This window comes from Dromiciops gliroides, chromosome 6, assembly GCF_019393635.1.
Source record: "Dromiciops gliroides isolate mDroGli1 chromosome 6, mDroGli1.pri, whole genome shotgun sequence".
In the NCBI taxonomy this organism is placed as follows: domain Eukaryota; kingdom Metazoa; phylum Chordata; class Mammalia; order Microbiotheria; family Microbiotheriidae; genus Dromiciops; species Dromiciops gliroides.
In genome coordinates, this window is record NC_057866.1 from 80,032,227 (window position 1) to 80,054,280 (window position 22,054).

Below are 22,054 nucleotides of genomic sequence, written 5' to 3' on the forward strand. Positions count from 1 at the left end.
ACAAAATATAATAAATACCTATCATCAATAGAGGGACCACTAGGTGATAAAATTTTTTGGTTTCAGCAGTTCAAAGACTATCTAAGGCATGAAGGAGCTGCAACTGTTATCGCTGGAGTAATCATCTACATTAATGAAATCAGGAATCCTGTGAGGTGTGTGAAAAATAATACAACTGTTTACAAACAGACTGATCAAGAGCTGGATATACCAGAGATAATTACGAGAATTGTGGTGAGTTATCTACATAACCACTATGACTCTAGTCCTTCATGAGATTGGAACCTGAAAGTTTAACATAGTAGAATGAGGAGAAATTCTAATCATAAACTGACTGAGTCTCTAGAGGAGGCAAGGATCCCCTTTGGTAGCCTGGTTAAACCTATGGACCCCTTCTCAGAATGTTTAAAAGGCATAAAAACAATACAGAATTACAAAGAAAACCAATTATATTGGTATACAGTTATCAAAATAAAACACCCCCTGCCCCAAACATTAAATAAGTTCACAGATTCCAGACTAAAACTTTTACTCTAGAGTAAGGATACTGAATTAAAGTTGTAAGAATTCTAGCTTTATTCCTATTTGTTTCAACACAGTATATGAATAGGGAAAATGCAAGGCAAAAGGAGATTATATTCTAAAGAATCAATCTAATTGATCCTATGTGATTGAATAAGCATAGTAAGTATACACAAATTATTGTGGATACCAAAAAGGTTTGTACAAAAATGCATGTAACCATTTATACCCTAGTTGTTGATTTTTTTTTTTTTAAGTAGAGAGATATTCCAGTCTTTGTAGCATTTTGTACTATTTCTTGCAGGATTTTATAATTACAGATTGCTGAAATCTTTGACCTTTCTTTTTTACAGAAAGCATTGGCTAAGGGAATTTGTTTTGCATAACTATACATATTTATAATAGGTTTTATTTTTCTTGTTTTCTCGATGAGTGGTGGAGAGAGGAAATATAGAATTGAAATTGAAAATAAAATTAAGCTTTCCTCTTTCCCCAAAAATGCATTGGCTGAAATTACCCACCCAATGTTTTATTTTTTAATTATTTTATTTCTTTTTTGCAGGGCATTGAGGGTTAAGTGACTTGCCCAGGGTCACACAGCTAGTAAGTGTCAAATGTCTGAGGCTACATTTGAACTCAGGTCCTCCTGAATCCAAGGCCAGTGCTTTATCCACTGCGCTATCTAGCTGCCCCCCCCCACTAGTTGTTTTAAACAACTAGTTTTGTGGGAACAAAAAAATAAGGGTGTAAATCAAATAGTTTCATACTGGGAACAGTGCATGAAATCAATGCAACAAATTAAAGAATACTATTAACATTAAGATTTTCTCCCCATCTTGAGTTTTTAGGGTTCAGGAAGAAACTTTGCTACTGGTTAAACAGAAAGTAAAGAAACAGATGAAGGTCTCTGAAAATAGTCTTTCCAAAAATTGACATGTTTTTAAAAAAATACAAGGTCAATAAAAATATTCTCATGGGAACAAATACATATTTTCTTACAAAATATAAAACAGTTGTTTTAATCCTTGATTTCAGACTTTTAATACAAAGAAACTATTTCATGAGGTAAGAATACAAGATAGTATTGGTTTCTCTAGAAGAACTAAAAAATAGCCTGATCACCAAAAATAGCATTAGCTTTTCAACTATAATCAAATATTTCTTCAAAAAGAGGAGTCTCAATAGCAATTGCTTGGGCATGTGATTTCATATAGGGACCTTCCAGTCAGATTTCCTATACCAATGGAGATAGGAACCTGTTCTGTGGCTTAAGTCGTCAGAGAGTTACACAGACCCAAGAGGTGAAATGACTTAGGAAGGGTACACAGCCTAGATGTGAGTAAAAAGCAGGACTTTCCAGCTTTATGCCCAGTTAGCTATACAATACATAGCCATCAAATGAAAGACAAAGTAATTATTTACATCTGTATAGTATCATATGGCACCTTCACATAAATCAACTCACTTATTTTTCTGGGGTCAGGTAGGCATGATAGTTACTAATTAAGTAAACTGCCAGTAGTCACAACTAACTTGGGTGGGGAGGTGTCTTAGATTCCTCTTACAAAGCTCTTTCTACTCCTGAACAACAAGCTTACCTTAAGTTTTAATCAATTTCACTTACATATATGTTGGTTTCTTTATTGAGCAACAAACCTACTGGATTACTTTATATTGTTCCAAGTCACTTTTGGATAAAATTGGGCAGGATGAATCGAATTCACCCAAATAATATTTATTTAATGTTACTTGAAGCGGGGAGAGGTTCTGGGAGAGGCAGCCTTTTTTTTAAAACCTCAGCTGCAGTCAGTGAAAGGGCTGCCAGACACTGGTAAACGACTGGGTTTACAGAAGGAAAGCCGGTGATGAACCAGGGCAGAAAAGGAAGGCCCCTGAACTGTTCTAGACTCCTACCCAGCCCGATTACAACTCATCCTTTAAGATTAGAATGCTAGGTAGTGCATGGATATCTGTTTTATCCTAGGAAAGTCACTGAACCTTGATTTGCTCCAGTTTCCTTGTCTGTAAAATGGGGATAATAATAGCACCCACTTCACAGGGTTGCTGAGGATCAAATGAGGTAATATCTGTAGAGTGCTTAACACAGGGCCTGGCACAAAGCACAAGTTGGACGCTTGTTTCCTCCCTCCCCCAAGAACCCACCCTTCTTAGGGACTCATTGTCTAGGGGTGGGTACAGGGTGGAGGAATAAGTACCTCTATTTGTTTCTCTAATGTTCAAACTTTTATTACGTGCATACACACACACACCTGATATGAGGAGAAAGAAACAAAAAAGACCAAAAAAATCTTATTTGATAGATGGGCAATATATAAGAACTACATCGGTGTTTTAAATAGCAAAGTCAAGCCTAATAAATGTATGGGCCTTAACAAAGACAACGACAAGAAAAGGTTGATTTCAAAGAAAGTCTTCATGGACTGTGTTACAAGTTCTAGCCTTGGCCCTGGATCCTCTAAGTAGTGGCAGTGTGCTTTGAATGAAGTAGTAACCAGTAACCACACTGATCTAAATCTGAATGTCCAAGATTAATCTGAGGGGTCAGGTTCCATTCTTATCTCTAAGGCCAGGCAATCTTAAACTAACCCAGAAATATGTGGCATTCCAGAATCCTAAGTTAAATTTAGGCAAGGCCCTAGATAGCAGGTGAAACCTGTACTAAACATTCACACTATATATGTTCTTTGTCCCTCAATTTCAAATGTTGAATTGTGATGAAGACATGGACAGGAATCACAATTCTAGGATCATGGTGAAAATGAATGGCATCATAGCCAGTTCACATGCTGGCTGATTTCACATCCTACCTGATTTGTCAATTATACACAAGCCAAGATGGGGATATTAAATGGACCGAAATTGTAGAAAGCCCAATACAACCTATTTTTCTTTTTTTCTTTCTTTTTTGGTGAGGCAGTTGGGGTTAAGTGACTTGCCCAGGGTCACACAGCTAGTGAGTGTCAAGTGTCTGAGGCTGGATTTGAACTCAGGTCCTCCTGAATCCAGGGCTGGTGCTCTATCCACTGCGCCACCCAGCTGCCCCAATACAACCTATTTTTACAAAAGTTTACATAAAGTGAACATCTATTTAACATATGGATTTAAGATCACTTTGTATGATCCAAATATACTTAGGGTGTTTTAATTTTAAAATTTAAATCAGTATAAAATTTCAGAAACAAATCTACTATGTAAAAAAAAAAAGCTATAGTTTTCCTTCTATTAAAAAACAGAAAGAACTTTTTTTGGTTAGTATGTTTTAAGAATAAGCTGTTTGCTTCCCTGCATGTGGAGATGGTGGTGGTGATGGTGGTAGTGATGGTGGTAGTGATGGTGGCACTTGTGGTGTCAGCGGCAGCAAGCACTTATGCAGTAGTTTATGGTTTTTAAAGTCATTTAACCCACACAACACACCTGGAAGTAGGTACTATTATTGTCCTCACTACAGATGAGAGAACTGAGGCAGACAGAGATGAAATGACTTGTCAAGGGTCAGACTGCTAATAAGTATGGTGAATTTGAACTCAGGTCTTTCTAACTCCAAGTTCTATCCTCTATCCATCTACTTTCTGGATGCTCTCATTTAAAAATTTTAACTATTTTTGTTGGAAAACTTCCCAAATATATTAGGATTCCCTACTTTAACAGATTACTCAAACTTCTCTTGATCATCTTATAGAAACCAATTATTTTACTATACAGGGATGCCATCGGAGTTGAACCACATAGGGTTAATATCTAGGCTAAATGGCTACACAATACAGTCATGTTGGAGAGGCATGGTACTATAAGGAAAAAGATGCACAGCCTGAATTCAGAAGACCTAATTTAATATTAGGCTCTATCCTTAATTAGTTGTGTGACTGATCAAATGAGGCTCAAATTCAAAAGTAATTTTTAAGTTATAAAATTTTGTGAGAGTGTGTGTGTGGGGGGCGTATTCTGGCTCCTCTCCTGCTTTAACCTGTCAGTTGTCACTTCTTGGTCACTGGCAGACTACTTCTCATCTTTCCAGTTGTTGCCTCTAATACGCTGTAGCCTGGGAAGTGAAACTTACTGAGTATATAACACTTTGGACTAAGGGCCTACAAGGTTCCTGTTAGTAAAATATCTGAATTTAGTGCATTATTTTATGGCTTTTTGGAGGGAAGGAAGGAGGGTGGATGGGAGCAGAAAGGCACCCTGTTCCAGTTCTCTGGTAGGTTCTGGATAGTTCAAATTGCTAGAGAAGTAGAGATTTCTATTTACTGTGCATCACGTGTACATGGCTGTCAAGGTAAATAATAGTATAATGAAGCAGGTTATGAAAATAGTCCATGCAATTAAAATAACTATTAACTTAAAAATAAAACCTGCTGCAAGGTCCTTAAAGATTGCAGAATTGAACCAAAAAACAAATTTTAATTACTATACCATTGTGAATTTCCCTTTTATTGTTCTTTAGAGCAGTGATTTCTTCTGGGTATGAAACTCCCTGTATGTAAATTCCCTCCAGGGATAATTTTCAACTTATACTCTAAAAGAGTTGCTGCAGGGCACTGAAAGGTTAAGTGATTTTGGTCACACATCTAATATAAGTCAGATTCAGGTCTTTCTTAGTAGAGCAGTGGTTAAACTAAGTCTTTTAATTAAGAAAAGGGTAGTAATGATACCAATTATTTATTTTTTTCAAGGTTGATATAAGCTAATGTATGGGGGGCAAGAGAATAAGCAGGAATTGTGCTAAGCACTCTACAAAGATTAGCACAGACAACTTAAATATACGTAGGTTAATTCTCTTATCTACAAAAAAGTTTTTTTTTCTCTTCTGATTTGTCTTGCAAGTAAGTCCAAGGCAGTTCTTCCTGAAATCATGTCAGTTATCTACTTTGTAGATGATCACTGGAAAATTTCAATCAGACTTCTTCAACCAAAGGCAAAAGATTTGGAAACAATGATTATCAGCGTTCAGGTGCTGATAGTGCTACCTGTGTGGTTTTAATAAAATCACTTACTCTTTGGAGCCTTCAGGCTCCTTGAGGTTGGACTAAATGGACTAAATAAAAAAAGATTTCTTCTAATTCTAGTTCTAAAACTTGGTTCTTTTGATAATCAGCATACTTCCAAACTGCCTCAATTCCCCCATGGAATGGTATTTTACACACAGATATGCACACAGGCACAGACATTTTAGATTTTTGAGAACACACTGTTTATTACTGTGAGAAAATCATAGTTGAAGGGTGAAGTGACACCAAATATCCTTCCCATGAATCTCAAGAGAAAAACTCTTGAATAGCCATCATTAAAATTCAGTTACTTATTCTTTCAGTCTGGAAGTTAAAAACAAAAACATCTCTTAAATATTCAATCTAATCTGGATGTGGAACCAGAGTTTCTGAACTAGAATAAGTGCAGTCATTGATTGTGCTTCAAAGTTTAAAGAGTGCTTTTCCTACAATAACCCTATGAAATGGCTATCAGGAGAATTATTTTCCCTACAGGATCAGTGAGGTCCAAAAGCTAAGTGATTGACAGTCTAAGCCAGAATCTGAACTCAGGCCTCTACAAAGCCTGGGTAGCTTCTTCTACCCTAGGTCCAATCTCCCATTCAACAAGGAACCACTTCCAAAGCATTCCTGATCCTCTCATACAAAGAAGGGAAAAATTATTTCTTAATGAAACAGCTTAGTCCAATGTTAGAAAGTTCTGTTTCTTATGAAGTTCTTCTGTGTGTTAAGTTGAAATATTCATCTTGGCAATTTATAACCACTGATCCTACTCTGGCCTTCTAGAACAACATATAATGACTAACTGTATCCTTCATTTATGGTAAAATTTTTAGACATCTGAAGACAGCTACAATGTATTGCCTTAGTCTTCTTTTCTTAAGTTCTTTCAATTATTCCTCTTGCAATATTAATAGTAGATATATTTACCCTTTTATACAATGAAAATGAGTACTCAAGTCAGCAACATAGAGCTTTTAACTATATTAATTTGGATAAGGTTCAAGCCTCTAGCCTTGCTATTTATTTTAATTCAATATATGTTGCAGCTTTTATTTTTAAGAGAAAACAAAGACATAAATTTAGCAACCAGTAATTCACTGGATATATTTTAAGAATGTAGTTAATATGTAATATTTCTGTGCACATTAAGTGCCACTTTTTAAAAGTTAATATTTGGTGAATGCCTACTATAAACATAATATAATACAAATATTCATTTGTATTTGGTGAGTGCCTACTATAAACATAATATAATACAAATATTATTCTCTACATTTCCAATCAAGATATAATGAAAATAATTATATGAACTTCAAAACTAAAAAGAAAAAAATTCCCAATGTCTTCACTTTTCTCAATAGCCTTGATGTTTTAACTTCCAATTTTCTGATATTTGCTGACCAACCTTCCCTTCCTCTCTATTCTGCCAAGCTTATTAAATTTCCTGATTACAGCTACACTAGCCTTTAGAATTGATTTCTGTTCACATTTCCATCAAAACAGAGGAGTTTTACTTCCTTACACCTAATTTTGATTTTCTATTTTCCAGCACCTATTTTCACACTTGAAATTTAAAGTGATACAACATTTCTAGGCTTGCCTACTTTTTTTATAAATGGAGTACTAATTTGCCTACTCCAACTGAGTATCAGAAAGGTATTTCAAGGCTACAGTGGGTATCACTGGGAAAGAAAAATTATCCTTAAAATGTATATCTTGTTTAGAAGTTTATCTAAAAAAAATGCAATGAAGGATGGCTCTCTGGGAGAAGAAACAGGGAAGGGACAAAAGAGAAGAAAATTCAGGTGAGATAAAAACAAGATACCAACAAAAATGTTTTCAAAAAGTTTACTGAAACGTGGCAATCCAAGTTCACAGACTTGTTTACAAATACTTGCAACTATTAGAAAAATCACCACTAAGAAATTTTTAATTTTATTTATTGCTAGGAATTATATTGGAGATTGTGAAAAAAGGAAGGTTTTCAAAAAGTGACAATTACTTTTTTTTAGTTTATTTTTTTGGGGTTTTTTGCAGGCAATGGGCGTTAAGTGACTTGCCCAGGGTCACAGAGCTAGTAAGTGTCAAGTGTTTGAAACTGAATTTGAACTCAGGTACTCCTGAATCCAGGGCCGGTGCTTTAACCACTGTGCCATCTAGCTGCCCCGTAATTATTACTTTTAAAGTAAAATGTATACACCTATCAAATATTTTACATTTAATGCACACATGATCATATTGACTTGTTAAAAATCGACATCTTTTTGTCAGTGGGCTAACGGCATCTGTAAATAGTGTAAAAAAAAGTTTGTAGGTACCTTTCCTTTAAAAGAACATGCTAATTAAAAAAAGAAAAAAGAGAACATGCTAATTAATAAGATATTTATTACATACTATAAAACAACTATTTGTTTAAAAGTACAAATAAAAATTTGAATAATCTATATTGACACATTTGAATACTCACACAGGGCTTAAGAAAAAATGCAGAAATTTAACACAAAAGTTATTTATTATTGCTGTCTCCAGATAACACAACTATTTCATAATCCAAAAACTGCAGCAGATAAGTGAAAACTACCATTTCAAAGCTATTTAAACTTCTAACCATATTGATAATTATAAAAAGAATTTGGTATTCCTCTCCACCCTACCCTCTTCCCTAACTAAAAATTCCCAACAAAAGATCCTTTCACATATGTAGGTCAAAATATAACAATCTGATTGTCAAGGTTTTAGAGTTCTAGACCCATGCTACCAGCTGACAAATTACTTGGAAAAGTATACTTTTATTTTCCCCCGGGATGAGAAAAGGTTTGGGGAGAGCAGTATGATAGATTTCACCATTTCTGGTGAATTCTAATTCCATAAGAACATGCAAATAAATAGATGAATTGTGAGTATAGTCCATCTCCTTGAATATTGTATCATATAACTCCATTGGCTCCAGGCACAAACATTTGAGTGACTGATTAACTGCAACACCATGACCTTTAAAATGATTCCCCCATCTGCTTAGAGTTCCTCCCTCAATCAGTTTTTCAATTAACTCCTGTTCTACCACTTTGTCTCTCTCCAAAAGGCTATTATATATAGCATCTCTTGATTTAGATCAGACAGTAGTAGCTCCATCCCTCTGCTTTTACCCATCTCCTATTTCTACAGGCCTGGCTAATATAGATTAATTGTAGCCTTCTTTGCTTTTGATTCCCAATCCATTCCTATTTTATGACATCTTTAGTAGGAAGAAACTAAAGTCTTAGTTTGACTGTAATACCTGGAATTCTCAAAATCATTTCCATTTGGATCACTGTCTTTTCTCTTTTATGAAAAGCTCACTTTATTCAGAATTGTCATTTTGGAATGTGTATACCTATTCTGATCTCTATATTGCACTGCATTCCTACAACTAATTATTGAGCATCTATGCATCTTTGAATACATACTAAGTAGTATGGTGCATGCTCATATATTAGGAACAACTCCAACAAGAGACTTTTTGTATTTTCCATGTCTGGTAAGTATCATTACCAAACCCACTAGCTAGCAGATACAAATCGGGCACCTACTAAACATAAGGCACTTAAAGATGGGTGTTGGAGGGCTTGGGAGGACAAACAGAAAAAGTACAGCAGGAAATAAAGAATACAGATTGCGCCCCCTGACATGGTGAGGAGAAAAGGTGTGCATTCAAAGATAATTATGTAGGCTCGCTAGTCCAAGGCAATGATAATAGAACTGCACCATCCTCAAAAACATCAATGCACCTTGCTAAAATATAGCCAAAATATATTAAATATGAAATTATCAATTTTGCCAGTCACAATTCTACCTAAACTTTTACAGTTCTATCCAAACTATATGAGAAACAGCACTTAGTAATACTGTCTTCTATCAAAAGTGCAAGCTATCTTAGCAAGAAGTGTTTCAGAGAAATAGTTTTAGAAACACTAGTATTTAAATGATTCAACTACTTGGTATCATAAAATGTTTGTATCACTTACCATTTAACATCAAAAGATTGTCAGTCCCTGGATGAGGATAGCTCAAGCGACCTTTGGAGAGAGGAAAAATTATGAGATATTAAGGAAATAAAAGGATAGTAAATCTTTTAAAATATTTTTCTTGAGAACTAAAAAAATTTAATCTGAAGCCTATTAGCTAGAAATTTCTTTGATCAGAGTTAAAGAAAGTTTTCATTTTAAAACCCAAATCATAAGACCACAATGTGCTTTAGGAGCAACACCAACAAAATAAAGCCACTTTGTTCCCTGAAATTCAATGCTGTAGTCTTTTCTCTTTTCAAAAGATGTCCATATTTTACTCAATCTATTTCCTAAGTAGCTTGGAACTTTTGTCTACTGGAATTACTTTTCCAAAATGTTTTTTTTTTAAATGGGTAAAATGATAGCATATACCTAAATGATCAAAAAGCAACTTTAACATTTTAAAGTAGTAAGAGAATGGAAAAAAATTTTTTTTGCCTGCCATGGGGTTCCACTGACTAAGCACAATTATAGATAAATTAGGATCTATATTAAGAATATGCAAAAATGTGTCTACAAATGTTATTTTTCTACCAAGTGATTTAGGAAAATAGAACATTTGTGAAACAAGGCAAGGTAAAATAAAGCTGAAATACATAAAAACATTTTTTCTCATAATCTCTGTCAAACAGTTCTGTAATTATAATGCTTGTTTTCTTATAATTACCCAGCATTTACCTGTTGGAGGTAAGGGAGGAAAAAAATCTTTAAGGCTGAACTTATGATAAACTGGCCAATGATTTGAAGACAAAAGAAATTAAATTCTAAGTCTCTTACAGTTTCAGACTACTTTTCAGACCCATCGAGGAAATTGTTAAAATGTAAAATCTGTTATGTATCCTAGCAACTACTTTACGAATAATATTTCATGATCATTAGGGTAATGTTTAGTATATTACTCTCAACTACATAATCTTTTTTTTTTTTTAAGTGAGGCAATTGGGGTTAAGTGACTTGCCCAGGGTCACACAGCTAGTAAGTGTTAAGTGTCTGAGGCCGGATTTGAACTCAGGTACTCCTGACTCCAGGGCCGGTGCTCTATCCACTGCGCCATCTAGCTGCCCAACTACATAATCTTTATAACCGTTGTACTAAGGGAAGGTTTTAAGTACATAGTGCATATCGGTACCATGCTTAGTCTGGGAGACTTAAATTATCATACTGTGTATCCAAATCAGTAAAGGATATTTGCTATAATATGGAATTAAGAAATCTAATCATATCCCCAAAGGAAACCAAGAGTAAAAAAACACAACAAAAACACCACAAAAGTATAATCTATTTGGCTGCAGGACAGCTTAAATTAAAGATCTAAGATAGTAGCAAAACATCTTTTTAAGCTTTTCAAATTAGAGCATAGTAATATCCTTTAAAGGAGCTACTCAGTGTCTCTTACTTTTGACCTCTTGATTCAAAACATTTTCTTTATGTTTAAAAAGTATAAAAAAGAAACAGGCAAATTCATAGCAACAGCAACTTAGTTTTCCATTTTGCCAGTGTGAGAGGTGATGCCTCTCACCAATACGGAATAGAAAAAAGGAAATGAAGTCCTGAAAAATACTCCTGTACATATCATCTCTCCTAACTTACTAGACTATTAACTTGTTGAAACAGGGTCAAGTCATTCTTTCTATTTCCTACTATCACATATCCCTAGTAGACACATGGTAGCTAATAAATATTTGATAATGTTCATTTTGGCTGGAGGAGATAGATAAGTGGAGGAAAAGAAGGAAATCACTTTTCTAGCCTTTCTAGCCCTAAAGTAAACACTTCACAGAACTCCATTATTTTGTTCAAAATGCTGTTACAGCTCAAGTGAAAATATGCCTATTTATACTGCAAATGGCCAGAAAGAACTGGTGAAACTGGGAAATTATAAAGCCTTTTGATGTGTTTCCCTATTACAAGGGAGACCACATGGTGTACTAGAAAGTATATTTGCCTAAGATTCATGACCTAGGTTTCAGTAACCTAAGAAAAAGGATAAACTAAGTGATGTCTAAGATTCCTCAGCTCTAAAATTCTAGAATTTGTGGATTCTATTTTAGTTCCATCTTGGCTTTAGGAGAACTAATTTGGTTACCTCTTAGTTTTATCAAAATTAGTTTCTAGAAGGTGAATGTCTCATAGGAATAAAACCATTACAATGAACAAAACATTAAGCAACTGATTTGTCATCTTCACTGACAGTACCATCTCAAAAGTATACTGACTGACAAATGAGTTGATAATGATTCTCTACATTTTGATCAAGTCATGGATTCTTATTTGCAACTGAGTATTTTTCACCATATAGACCTAAATAATATTAAATGCCAGAACATATACCCATAATCTGTATGTGGCAAAAGACACTTCAAAAGCAAACAAGTAGCCGATAGCTTTTCTTATTTGGGGATTACAGAAATCACTACTGCCAGTTAATAACCTGCAGTTTTTTTGGTTGCAGATTTGTCTTACATTTCTTTTTTTTTACTTAGCTGGTATTAAGATGTTTCACTAAACTCTTATTACCAATTCTGCAACTATAAAAACCAAGAAACAGCAAATAAGTTAACATTCTAAAAAGACCTCTTCTCATTCATTGAGGTACATTGCCAGGTACTAAAATTTACTGAGTGATCAGAAAAGCATAAACATTTTTGTGACTTAAGCACTTTCCTGACTCAAGAATCAAAAGATGAGGTTGTTTTTTTCACCTTTGATGACCATTTCACAAACAGAAGCCTATCTTTGTGGTGGTTCCTTCTCCAAACCAATTAGTACCAGGGGAGACAAAGTAATACATAATTATTAATACCAACAATGTGAAATATAACTTTTGTTAAAGTAACATTATCTACTGTGAAATTACTATAACTTATCCTTTTCTTTTATTTCCCATATTTGGAACAATTTTTAGAAGACCTGGAAGAAATCCAGGCCCACTTAACAACACCTTCTACAACACTGTATTGGCAGATGACACTCTAGCCATTTAGAAAACTGCAGTGACATTAACTCACATTAGTCTAGTGTTGATCACATTAATCAACAGTCTTTTCTTGAATGACTAGGAACTATGCGTATTTTAAAATGATTTATGGTGGGGAAGCAATCAACAAGCATTCATTAAGTGCTACTATAGGCCTGATATTGTGCTAGGCATGCAGATATGATTCCAAAAGTAGCATTGTCTGTGAGGAGTTTACATTCTACTGTGGGAAGACATTCAAAGATAGACAAAGAAATAAAGGGAGCAGAGGAATCAGGACAAGGCTTGAGACAGGGAGGAGAATTTGAAGCAAGGTTAGGTTGGAAGAGGCAGAGGTGAATTAGGAAGAGGATTACTTGGGGCAGGGGCGGGGTAGCCTGTACAAAGCCACTAAGGAGGGAGACAAAATGTCTATATAGGGTACAGAAAAAAAATTTTCTAATAATTCTCACATTTGTAAGCCTTTATTTTGGTTCTTTTCCCAAATTTCTGTAGATAAATAGATAGAGATAGATATAGAGATAAATGGAAAAACAGAACTCTAAATTCCCACTGTTAGACTGAATACTTTTCCCAATTATTTCCTCCAGCAATCTTAGTACATGTTCCAAAAGTGTCCTCAAAAACCAGCTCAGTGACATTTGCTGACTCCAATTCCATCCCTCACGAGCCATGACAAGAAGGGTTCTCCTGTTTAATAGTGCCATTGTGTCTGACCACACTTGGTTTTCAGATAAGGAAACCTGGTGATTCATGAAGGTCCCACAACGAACTTGTGTCAGAATTAAGCCTAATCCCTAAATAAATCTTGTGAAATAGTACTCACAAATATCAAGTCTTCATCTCTCTAAAACCATTAAGGAAACTCCTTCCTCAAGACAAATACCTAATATTTCTTCCTTATGATGCTGTATCAATATTCTGTTATAAAGCTCAAGAACTTAGGTGGATTCTTGTGTCTCTGACCACATTCTCTTTTCCACTCAACTTCCCTTCTGGATTCGAATAGGAGAAAATATGGCATGTGACTTGGATTAGCTTTACTCTTTAATACCTGTGCTCAGTCAAGAGGCAGGGTGGTCATATCTGACCTTGTATGACCACATTTTCTACTCCTGATGTATGACTCCCCTAAAGTCTTAAGAGTAATATCATACGGGGCATCTAGGTGGCGCGGTGGATAAAGCACCAGCCCTGGATTCGGGAGGACCTAAGTTCAAATCCAACCTCAGATACTTGACATTTACTAGCTGTGTGACCCTGGGCAAGTCACTTAACCCTCATTGCCCCACAAACAAACAAACAAACAAAAAAAGGTAATATACAAAGATACTATATACCAAAAGGTCTCATACCTGCTCTTTCCCAGACTCCACAAGGAAGAATGGTTTGCTTTCTCTACTAAAAACAATCTTACCTTCTTTTTCATAAAATTCAACCTTATTACTTGATCTGTGAATGGTGTACCTAATTGCTAACAAATATATTAATTTTCAATTAATACCAGAGAATACATGAAGAACTACCAAACAATAATTATAAATTGCTCTACACTTTTCTTTTTCTATTCAAATCCTACTTTGATGCCTCACAGTGGTGTGGAATTGACCTTGGTTTCTGAAGCCTATCTCATAAAAGCAAAAACCAGCAAATTCTACTCCAAGATGGAAAAGACTTTAAATACATAGCTGGTGATGGATGAATATCTGTCACATGAAGACTAGTCTAGAGGTTCAGAGAGACTCATAGCAATTGACTCTACATTTTTTGTCCACAGAAACACTCAAAGACTGTTTGTGGTTATAATTTGTGTCCATGGAAGGAGGGGGAACGGAAAAAGCATTAAGTGCTTACTATGGGCCAGTCACTGTGCTTAAAGCTTTATAAATATTATCTCATTTGACCCTGACAATACCCTTCCTCTTTCACTCTGCCTTCTGACTTCTCTGGCTTTCTTTAAGTCCTAATTAAAAGCTCATCTTTTACTAGAAGCCTTCCTTAACGTCTCTTAATTCAGTGCTTTTCCTATTTCCTATCTGTCCCATATATAGGCTACTTTGTATATAATTGTTTGTATGTTGTCTTTCCCTTTAGATTGTAAGCTCCTTGAGGGGAGGGATTGTCTTTTGCTTCCTTTTGTACCCCTCAGTGCTGAGCATGGTACTTAATAAATGTTTATTGAACGGGATAGGTGTTACTACTACTTCTATCTTACAGTTTCTAAAACTGATACAGAGAAAGGTTAAGTGACTTGCTGAAGGTCACACAGTTTGTCAAACGTCTGAGACTACATTTGAACATAGTTCCAGACTCCAGGCCTGGCACTCTATACATCGCACCTTCTAAATGCCTTCTCTAACCAAATCATGGATTTTATATACATTATTTCAGTTAAGCTTCATAATAATTCTCTCCAATAATTTACTATACTTTACACATGAAGAAACAAAAGTGAAGAGAAAATTTAGGTGACTTTTCTAAGATTATGGTAATTACATATCTTGAGCTACAACCTATGTTCAATACTTTCTCTACAACACTCTATTGCTTTTTTTTTTTTTTTTTTAGTGAGGCAATTGGGGTTAAATGACTTGCCCAGGGTCACACAGTTAATAAGTGTTAAGTGTCTGAGGCCGGATTTGAACTCAGGTACTCCTGATTCCAGGGCTGGTGTTCTATCCAATTCACCACCTAGCTGCTCCTATTGCTTTTAAAACACAAAAATATCACTGAAAGAATACATCATCTCCCAACTATTCATCCAAGACTTAAAGCAAATGATTGTGCCCGAATCACAGACTAAATAAAAACAAGAAATCAAAAGGGGAAGGTTAATAATTTCTGACTTATTTGGCTGATGGCTGTAATAACTATAATTTAAAAAGGAATTTCGATAAAAATGGTGACAGGACATACTTAAAAATCTGCTATTAAAAGTATGGTAATCAACTTTGTGTGTAGCTGATATAAAACTATATGCTATATATTCCCTAACTTAACCTAAATCAGACTTTTTGCTTTGATTATGTGTTGTGAAAATATGAAACTTCTTTAAACACTTAAAAAAAGGGATATAAAACTAAGGTAGAAAAAATCTCAAGACAAGATACTAATCATTACAGATGCCAGAAGATGTCCTTTAAATTCTACTTGGTTGCTTTTAATTTTGATGTTTGGCCAATAAAGAATATATTGATGGGGAAGGGTAGAATTAAAGAAGAGCACAAAAGTGAAAGGACAGCAAAGTAAGGGAGAAGGATTCAAGTTCTTTTTTTTTTATGTATGAGGTATTTTATTTTTTCCATTACATGTAAAGATAGTTCTCAACTTTTGTTTATACTGATTCAAGTTCTTTTACAATTAAGAATGATAAATGTAAAATATTCTTTGTCATATGGATAGAATAGCTCTTTGGGAGGAAGTATGGGGAAGGACATGGGGAAATTTAGGCAACATAAAAACAAAAGATAAAAAAAAAATAAAATAAATATAATTTTTTAAAAGAATGGTGAGTGTAAACATTCAAAAAAGACAAACAAAATAATCTGGTCAATTTTAAGTAATGTCCATTTAAGAAAGACAGAAGGACAAAGAGAGGAAAGAATTATGAAGGCAGAAGAAAAACCAATGCAGCTTCTTATATGTTTACCCAAGAGAAAATAATTTGGGGGGGGGGGGCTGGGCAATGAGGGTTAAGTGACTTTCCCAGATCACACAGCTAGTAAGTGTCAAGTGTTTGAGGCCGGATTTGAACTCAGGTCCTCCTGAATCCAGGGCTGGTGCTTTATCTACTGTACCACCTAGCTGCCCCAAATGATTTTTTTGAGGAAAAAAAAAATTCTTTCTTTCTTTTTCCTATAGAAGATATAAATATTTCTAACAAGGAGCATTTATTTGTTAGAATCTGGAAGCATATTCTTGAAATCTTTTCTTCATTTTCATAGACAAACCCTATTTCCAATGTAAGAAAATGAAGAGTATTGTATCTCTATTTGAAGAAAATAATTTCACAAGCAATGACATCTTCATTTTGGCACTTTAAAAATTGCCAATAAGAACTTTTAAAGTTCTGTTGTGGTTTCTCTACCTCAGGTATAAATGGAGAGGAAGTCTATCTTGGTCTTAGAACTGAAGGCTAAATGGTATTAAGCTGGGGGCTGAAACTGGGCCAAAAGTTCCTCATGTATAGTTAGCAAATTTAGATGAAAATCAGAGCAGCCTCAAAGTAGATATAACTAGGAGCCTACATACAGCAAGTGAAACTTAATGGCAGAATGCCTATAATTAATGCGACAATTCAAACTGTTTTAAGAATCACAAAGTAGGAGGGATAACTCTCCTAATAACACATCACAGAACAAGTATCCCTAGACCAAATGTTCTTAACCTCAAGTCTGTGAGCTTGTTTTAACAAAATATTTTGCTATTTCAATATAATTAATTTCCTTTGAAATTTACTTGATATCTTTAAGACCCCATTATTCTGAGAATTGGTTCATAGAATTTACCCAACTACCAGAAGGACTCATGAGACAAAAAAGTTAAGATCTTCTGGGTCAGATTATATGAGAATTATCCAGAACAACTGTTTTGGGGCTGTCAATTTACTAACAAATCCTTCCCCTTCTTCCCCTCCAAAAAGAACTATTCTACTCATCTGATGCTTTTGAAGACCTCTTCTCTTTTTGCTTCATTCCCCTACTTCTGTCATAAAAGACTGGAAAAAAATTCAAATGGCTTGTAACAAAAAATATGTTCTCCATTATTTTTTCTAAAGGCTAGAATAATAGAATCTTTTTCCTTGTCCAATATTGAAATTTATCTATTATAATGTGGACTCTATATTGCATCAGAAATTCCAAGAGTTTTCTTTTATACAGCTACTAAAAAGATAAAAAGTAGTTCTCTAAATTCTTCTCAAACATGATGTTCTGTCTACTGGTTTACATTTATCATACAGGGGCCTGAGAACAAGCGTAAGTTTAAAAACAAGAACAAAATTTAATCTATTAAAATTATGAGTAATGAGGATTTGTGGTAAATAAGAGACATTTGTCATATGTAAAAATACAGTTATCAAAATGAAGAGAATTACCACTGGCACAGGTCTAGGTAAAACCACTTCCATCTCCTGGAACTCCTTACAATAAAGCAATCAGGATGGCAAAGAATCTCTTTGCAACCAAAACTAAGAAAGAAAGAATATGGAAAACAGACAAATCTGGTCTAGACAAGACTGGACTGAATTTTAGGGTAAAAATTTGACTCATCGGGGGCAGCTAGATGAAGCAGTGGATAGAGCACTGGCCCTGGAGTCAGGAGGACCTGAGTTCAAATCCGACCTCAGACACTTAACACTTACTAGCTGTGTAACCCTGGACAAGTCACTTAACCCCAACTGCCTCACAAAAAAAAAATAAAAATTGACTCATCTTCAGCACGAATCCTTTTATAAAAAGAATTTTTAAAAACCAGCCCATTGACTTTGTACTTCTGCCTTGAGCCACTTCTAGCTCATATTTATATACTATTGGTAAGGTTTAGCATAAAACCTCTGTGAACAAACATTATATACTCCTGTTTTTAGAAATAAGGAAGCAGTTAGGGAGCGTAAATGCCAGAACTAGGACATCCAGCCAGACCTTCTGATTGAGTTTAGGGCTCTCTGCATATTATCTAAGTACATCATAGAAAATAGGCTGTGGGCCTATAGACTATGTTGCTGTGGTCCTTCATTCTCATCAAAGAGGACCATGGCAGATGTCATGACTTGCAATGAATTGGATTTAAATGAGTAAGGGCTGCACTGTCACCAGCCTTACTTACTTTCTCCTCCAGAGCCATCTCAGTCCAGTGACAAGATACATTATTAGGACAACTAGAGATGGCCTGAATGTTTAAGGCAATTGGGTTAAATGACTTATCCAGGGTCACATGTCTACTAAGTGTTGGAAGTAAGATTTAAACTTGGATCCTTTCAACTTCAGAGCTGGTGCTCTATCCACTGCACCACTTAGTTGCCCCACAGACTATAAGCCATGGCCTGAAAAACTGGATATAATTGCCTTCCACTATTCTCTTATATTTTGATAAGAACAGGTTTGGATTTTTTGTTTTTTGTTTTGTTTTGTTTTGGCGATGGGAAAGGCACAAAAGGAAAATAGAGTACAATGAAACATCTAAACATCATGACACATCATGTGAGGGAAATTAAGATGACTGGGGGGGGGGGGCGCAGCTACGTGGCACAGTGCACCGGCCCTGGAGTCAGGAGTACCGAGTTCAAATCCGACCTCAGACACTTAACACGTACTAGCTGTGTGACCCTGGGCAAGTCACTTAACCCCAATTGCCTCAGTAAAAAAAAAGAAAAAAAGATGACTGAGGGGAAAATTTGGTAGACCAAATAAATCTTGAATGTGCTCATATACTAATATCCATAAGGCTGTGTAAGGTTGCTATCTATACGGGGCTAAAATTCTAGCTAGACTGTCTAAAAATCTAATGAGTGGTCACCATAAATTATAAGCTTTTGCAAGAGTTTAAACTCTTAAGTATTTATTAAGGAGCATAAGAATTTGGTGAGGAGAGAGAAAGAGGCCAAGATTCCTTCATCTATCTATCTATCTCAGGAAGCCAGCATCTCAGCTCCACTCAAACCTAGGTCCCGGGTGAAAAAGAGCTCACTCGCTCCTTCCTCCTCCCAGAAACCTCCTCTCCAACAGGAAACAGGGCTGTACATACACACATAGCTCCAAGCTAATTGGCTGGTAGCTCTGATTGACAAGTCACACAGGTGGTTCTATAGATGTAACTTCCAGATGCTAAAGTCACATGGTCTCTAAATCACATGCTTTCTCCTCATGGCAGAGCTTCCCTACAGTATCTCTCCAGTAGGGGGTGCAATTCCAATTCTCACACCTGAATTCTAAAAAAGTAACCATCACTACAAAAACTTACTTTAAGTCATTTGTTTGGCCTTCAGAGCATGCATGATGACCTTTTAAGAGTAGGATTTTCCCCAAATGATACAAATACTACTTAAGTATATTAAATATGCAACAGAATAGATCTAGCAGTGATGTGGATAGAAAGCTGACCTTTGTCAAAGTCAGACAGACCTCGGTTCAAGTCCAGTCTCTGACACATACTAGCTATTATTACCACACATGAGTTACTCTAGCCTCTCAGTGCCCCATTGCAATTCTCTAAGATTTGAAGTTGCAGAGCAGGTGTTGATCTGGATTAGTAAAGACAGTTTCTTCAATTGCAGTTCCTTACACCAATGAAATAACAGGAGCAGTTCCTATCTCCATCCCTTCTCCCCTCTACCCCCAAACCCACCATGGTCAATACATATGCTGAAATGGAGGTTTCTCTTATATGGGGTACATAAATGCTTACAAACCTTAAGAGAAACTTTTCAAAGTCAATTTTGATGAAACTGTAAAGTTTTATTATCACACTTGTTTGGCTGCCTCTGAACTATTTAGCGCTTGTGTTCTTATAAAGAATAGCAGCATTCTTACAAATTGGAAATGTCATATTTTATGACCACTTACCTTTAAGAGGATCGTGCTCTGCTCTCATAATATCAATGAGGGAGTTTTCCAATGAGTGCATGTTCAAACTGTCATACATTCGACTTCGATCCTAAAAGAGAAAAAGGACTCTCAGTGCTAGTAGAAGACTTGATTCAACAAATATTCATTAAATACCTATTACTATAAGGCACTGCAAACAATATTTTACTTTTTCAAGAAAACAAAGCTAACCAATCATTTGTGAATGTGATACAATTTACAATTACGCTGGCTTAAATTTTAAAATCTTATTTTACTTTAAATTACACATTTCAAATAGTCATACTTCTCCAAAGCTTAGAGGAAAATACTTTGTAGCATTGCTGCCAAATTATCGATTACATCAGGGATCTGAATTTCACTAATAGTATGTTATATGAAAACTTTTTCAGCTACTTAATCTATATGGCTACCAGTCTCAAACATGTCTTAATTAATAGAAATAATGGAAATACTTTCATCCATTCATTAACTCTAAAATAATGTCTCTAAACAGGAGGTCACTGACACTAATTTTTTAAAAATACTTTTGTCTGAGTCCTTATATCAATGCAATAACTGTACTATTTAAGTATCTATGAAGGAACAGTTCAGTTTGATTTGAAATTCTGAATAGAATTACATTTCATAATAATTAATGTGTTATAATAATGTATGAAATATAAATATACAAAATTATGAAATATATGAAAATAGCATAAAGCATAACAAAGAATGTAAATAGCATACTTAGAAGCCAATTCCAATCTCACAGAGGTCTCTCTTGTTTGCAACATTTCTAAAATAGGAAAAGAACATTCATACCATTCTTGCCTTACTAGCTCTTTGTTTCCAAGGTCAGTCTCAGAATTAACGCAAAGAGATAAGGTATTAATAAGTCATAAGGAGTTCAGTGGATGAAATGAATTCATTACTACAAATATGTATTGTAATACACACATACACACACACTTACAACAAACACATACCCCCCCCCCCAAATAAAAACAGATTCACACAGATCAACAAATAAATCCTTAGGAAACATATCAAGACACCAAACTAGAAGGGTAGTTAGAAGCCACCTGAATCCAACCAGTACTTTGAAAAAGATTCTGCTCTACAATATACTTAATGAGTGAGCATCTAGTTTTCACTTGACTACTTTCCAGTGAGGTGGCATTTACTACTTCTTGAGGAATTCTATTCTACTCTTAGCTAACTAATTTTAAGTTTATCTTCCTCATGTGAGGCCTACAAGTTGCTTCTTTACAGTATCTACCCATATTTCCTACTTCTGTCCTCTAGAGCCAAAAAAGAAAAATCTAATCCCTCTTTTGCATGGTCCTCCTTACCCTAATCCAAAGTCTTCTCTTTTCCACAGACAAAGCCACACATTTTGGCCTGGGTGTAAAAAATTCTAGTATCTTCAACACCAGATAAGAGAGGATAAGAAAGAAGAAAATAATAGTTTTACCTCAGTATAGCCTACCTAAGCAAGATAAGAATAAATGGGAATGGGGGGGGGGATGGTTGAGGTCTAACCAAGGCCCAGCTAAGTGGAAACCTAAACTTAGGAGGCTTATCTGTAATCCAGTTGTACGGAAGTAGAAAAAGCAGCAAAAACATAGCAATGTACAATTTCATCTCTAGGGAAAGAATCCTACTTACTCTTCCTTCCCTCAGAATCAAAAGAACAAAGGAATCTTAGAACACCTAGCTGTGATAGGATGGAAAATGAATTCATAACCTGAGGCAAATCCCTATCTCTCCATTTCTGCTTCTGAGAGTGAAAGTGTGATATTACACCTCTAATAATAGAGACACACACATTATCTAGAATAGGGCTAGGGAACTTCCAATTCTATAGGCTTGATATGGATCTTGACAATTTCTTCTGGTGTACAGTATAGGTGGCAAAAAGTACTTTTGTTT

The 22,054-nt window shown here is 35.2% G+C and overlaps 1 protein-coding gene across 8 annotated transcripts in view; it reads right to left on the reverse strand.

The window, feature by feature from the left end:
* Positions 1-22,054, reverse strand: part of CPEB2 (cytoplasmic polyadenylation element binding protein 2) — a 79,534-nt gene that overhangs the window by 35,406 nt on the left and 22,074 nt on the right. For all 8 annotated transcript variants that reach the window (XM_043970932.1, XM_043970928.1, XM_043970931.1 and 5 more), the window contains 2 exons: positions 20,120-20,210; positions 9,539-9,589 (listed from right to left, as the gene is read on the reverse strand). In XM_043970932.1, coding sequence (XP_043826867.1) covers positions 9,539-9,589; positions 20,120-20,210 — 142 coding nt within the window. The remainder of the gene's footprint in view (positions 1-9,538; positions 9,590-20,119; positions 20,211-22,054) is intronic.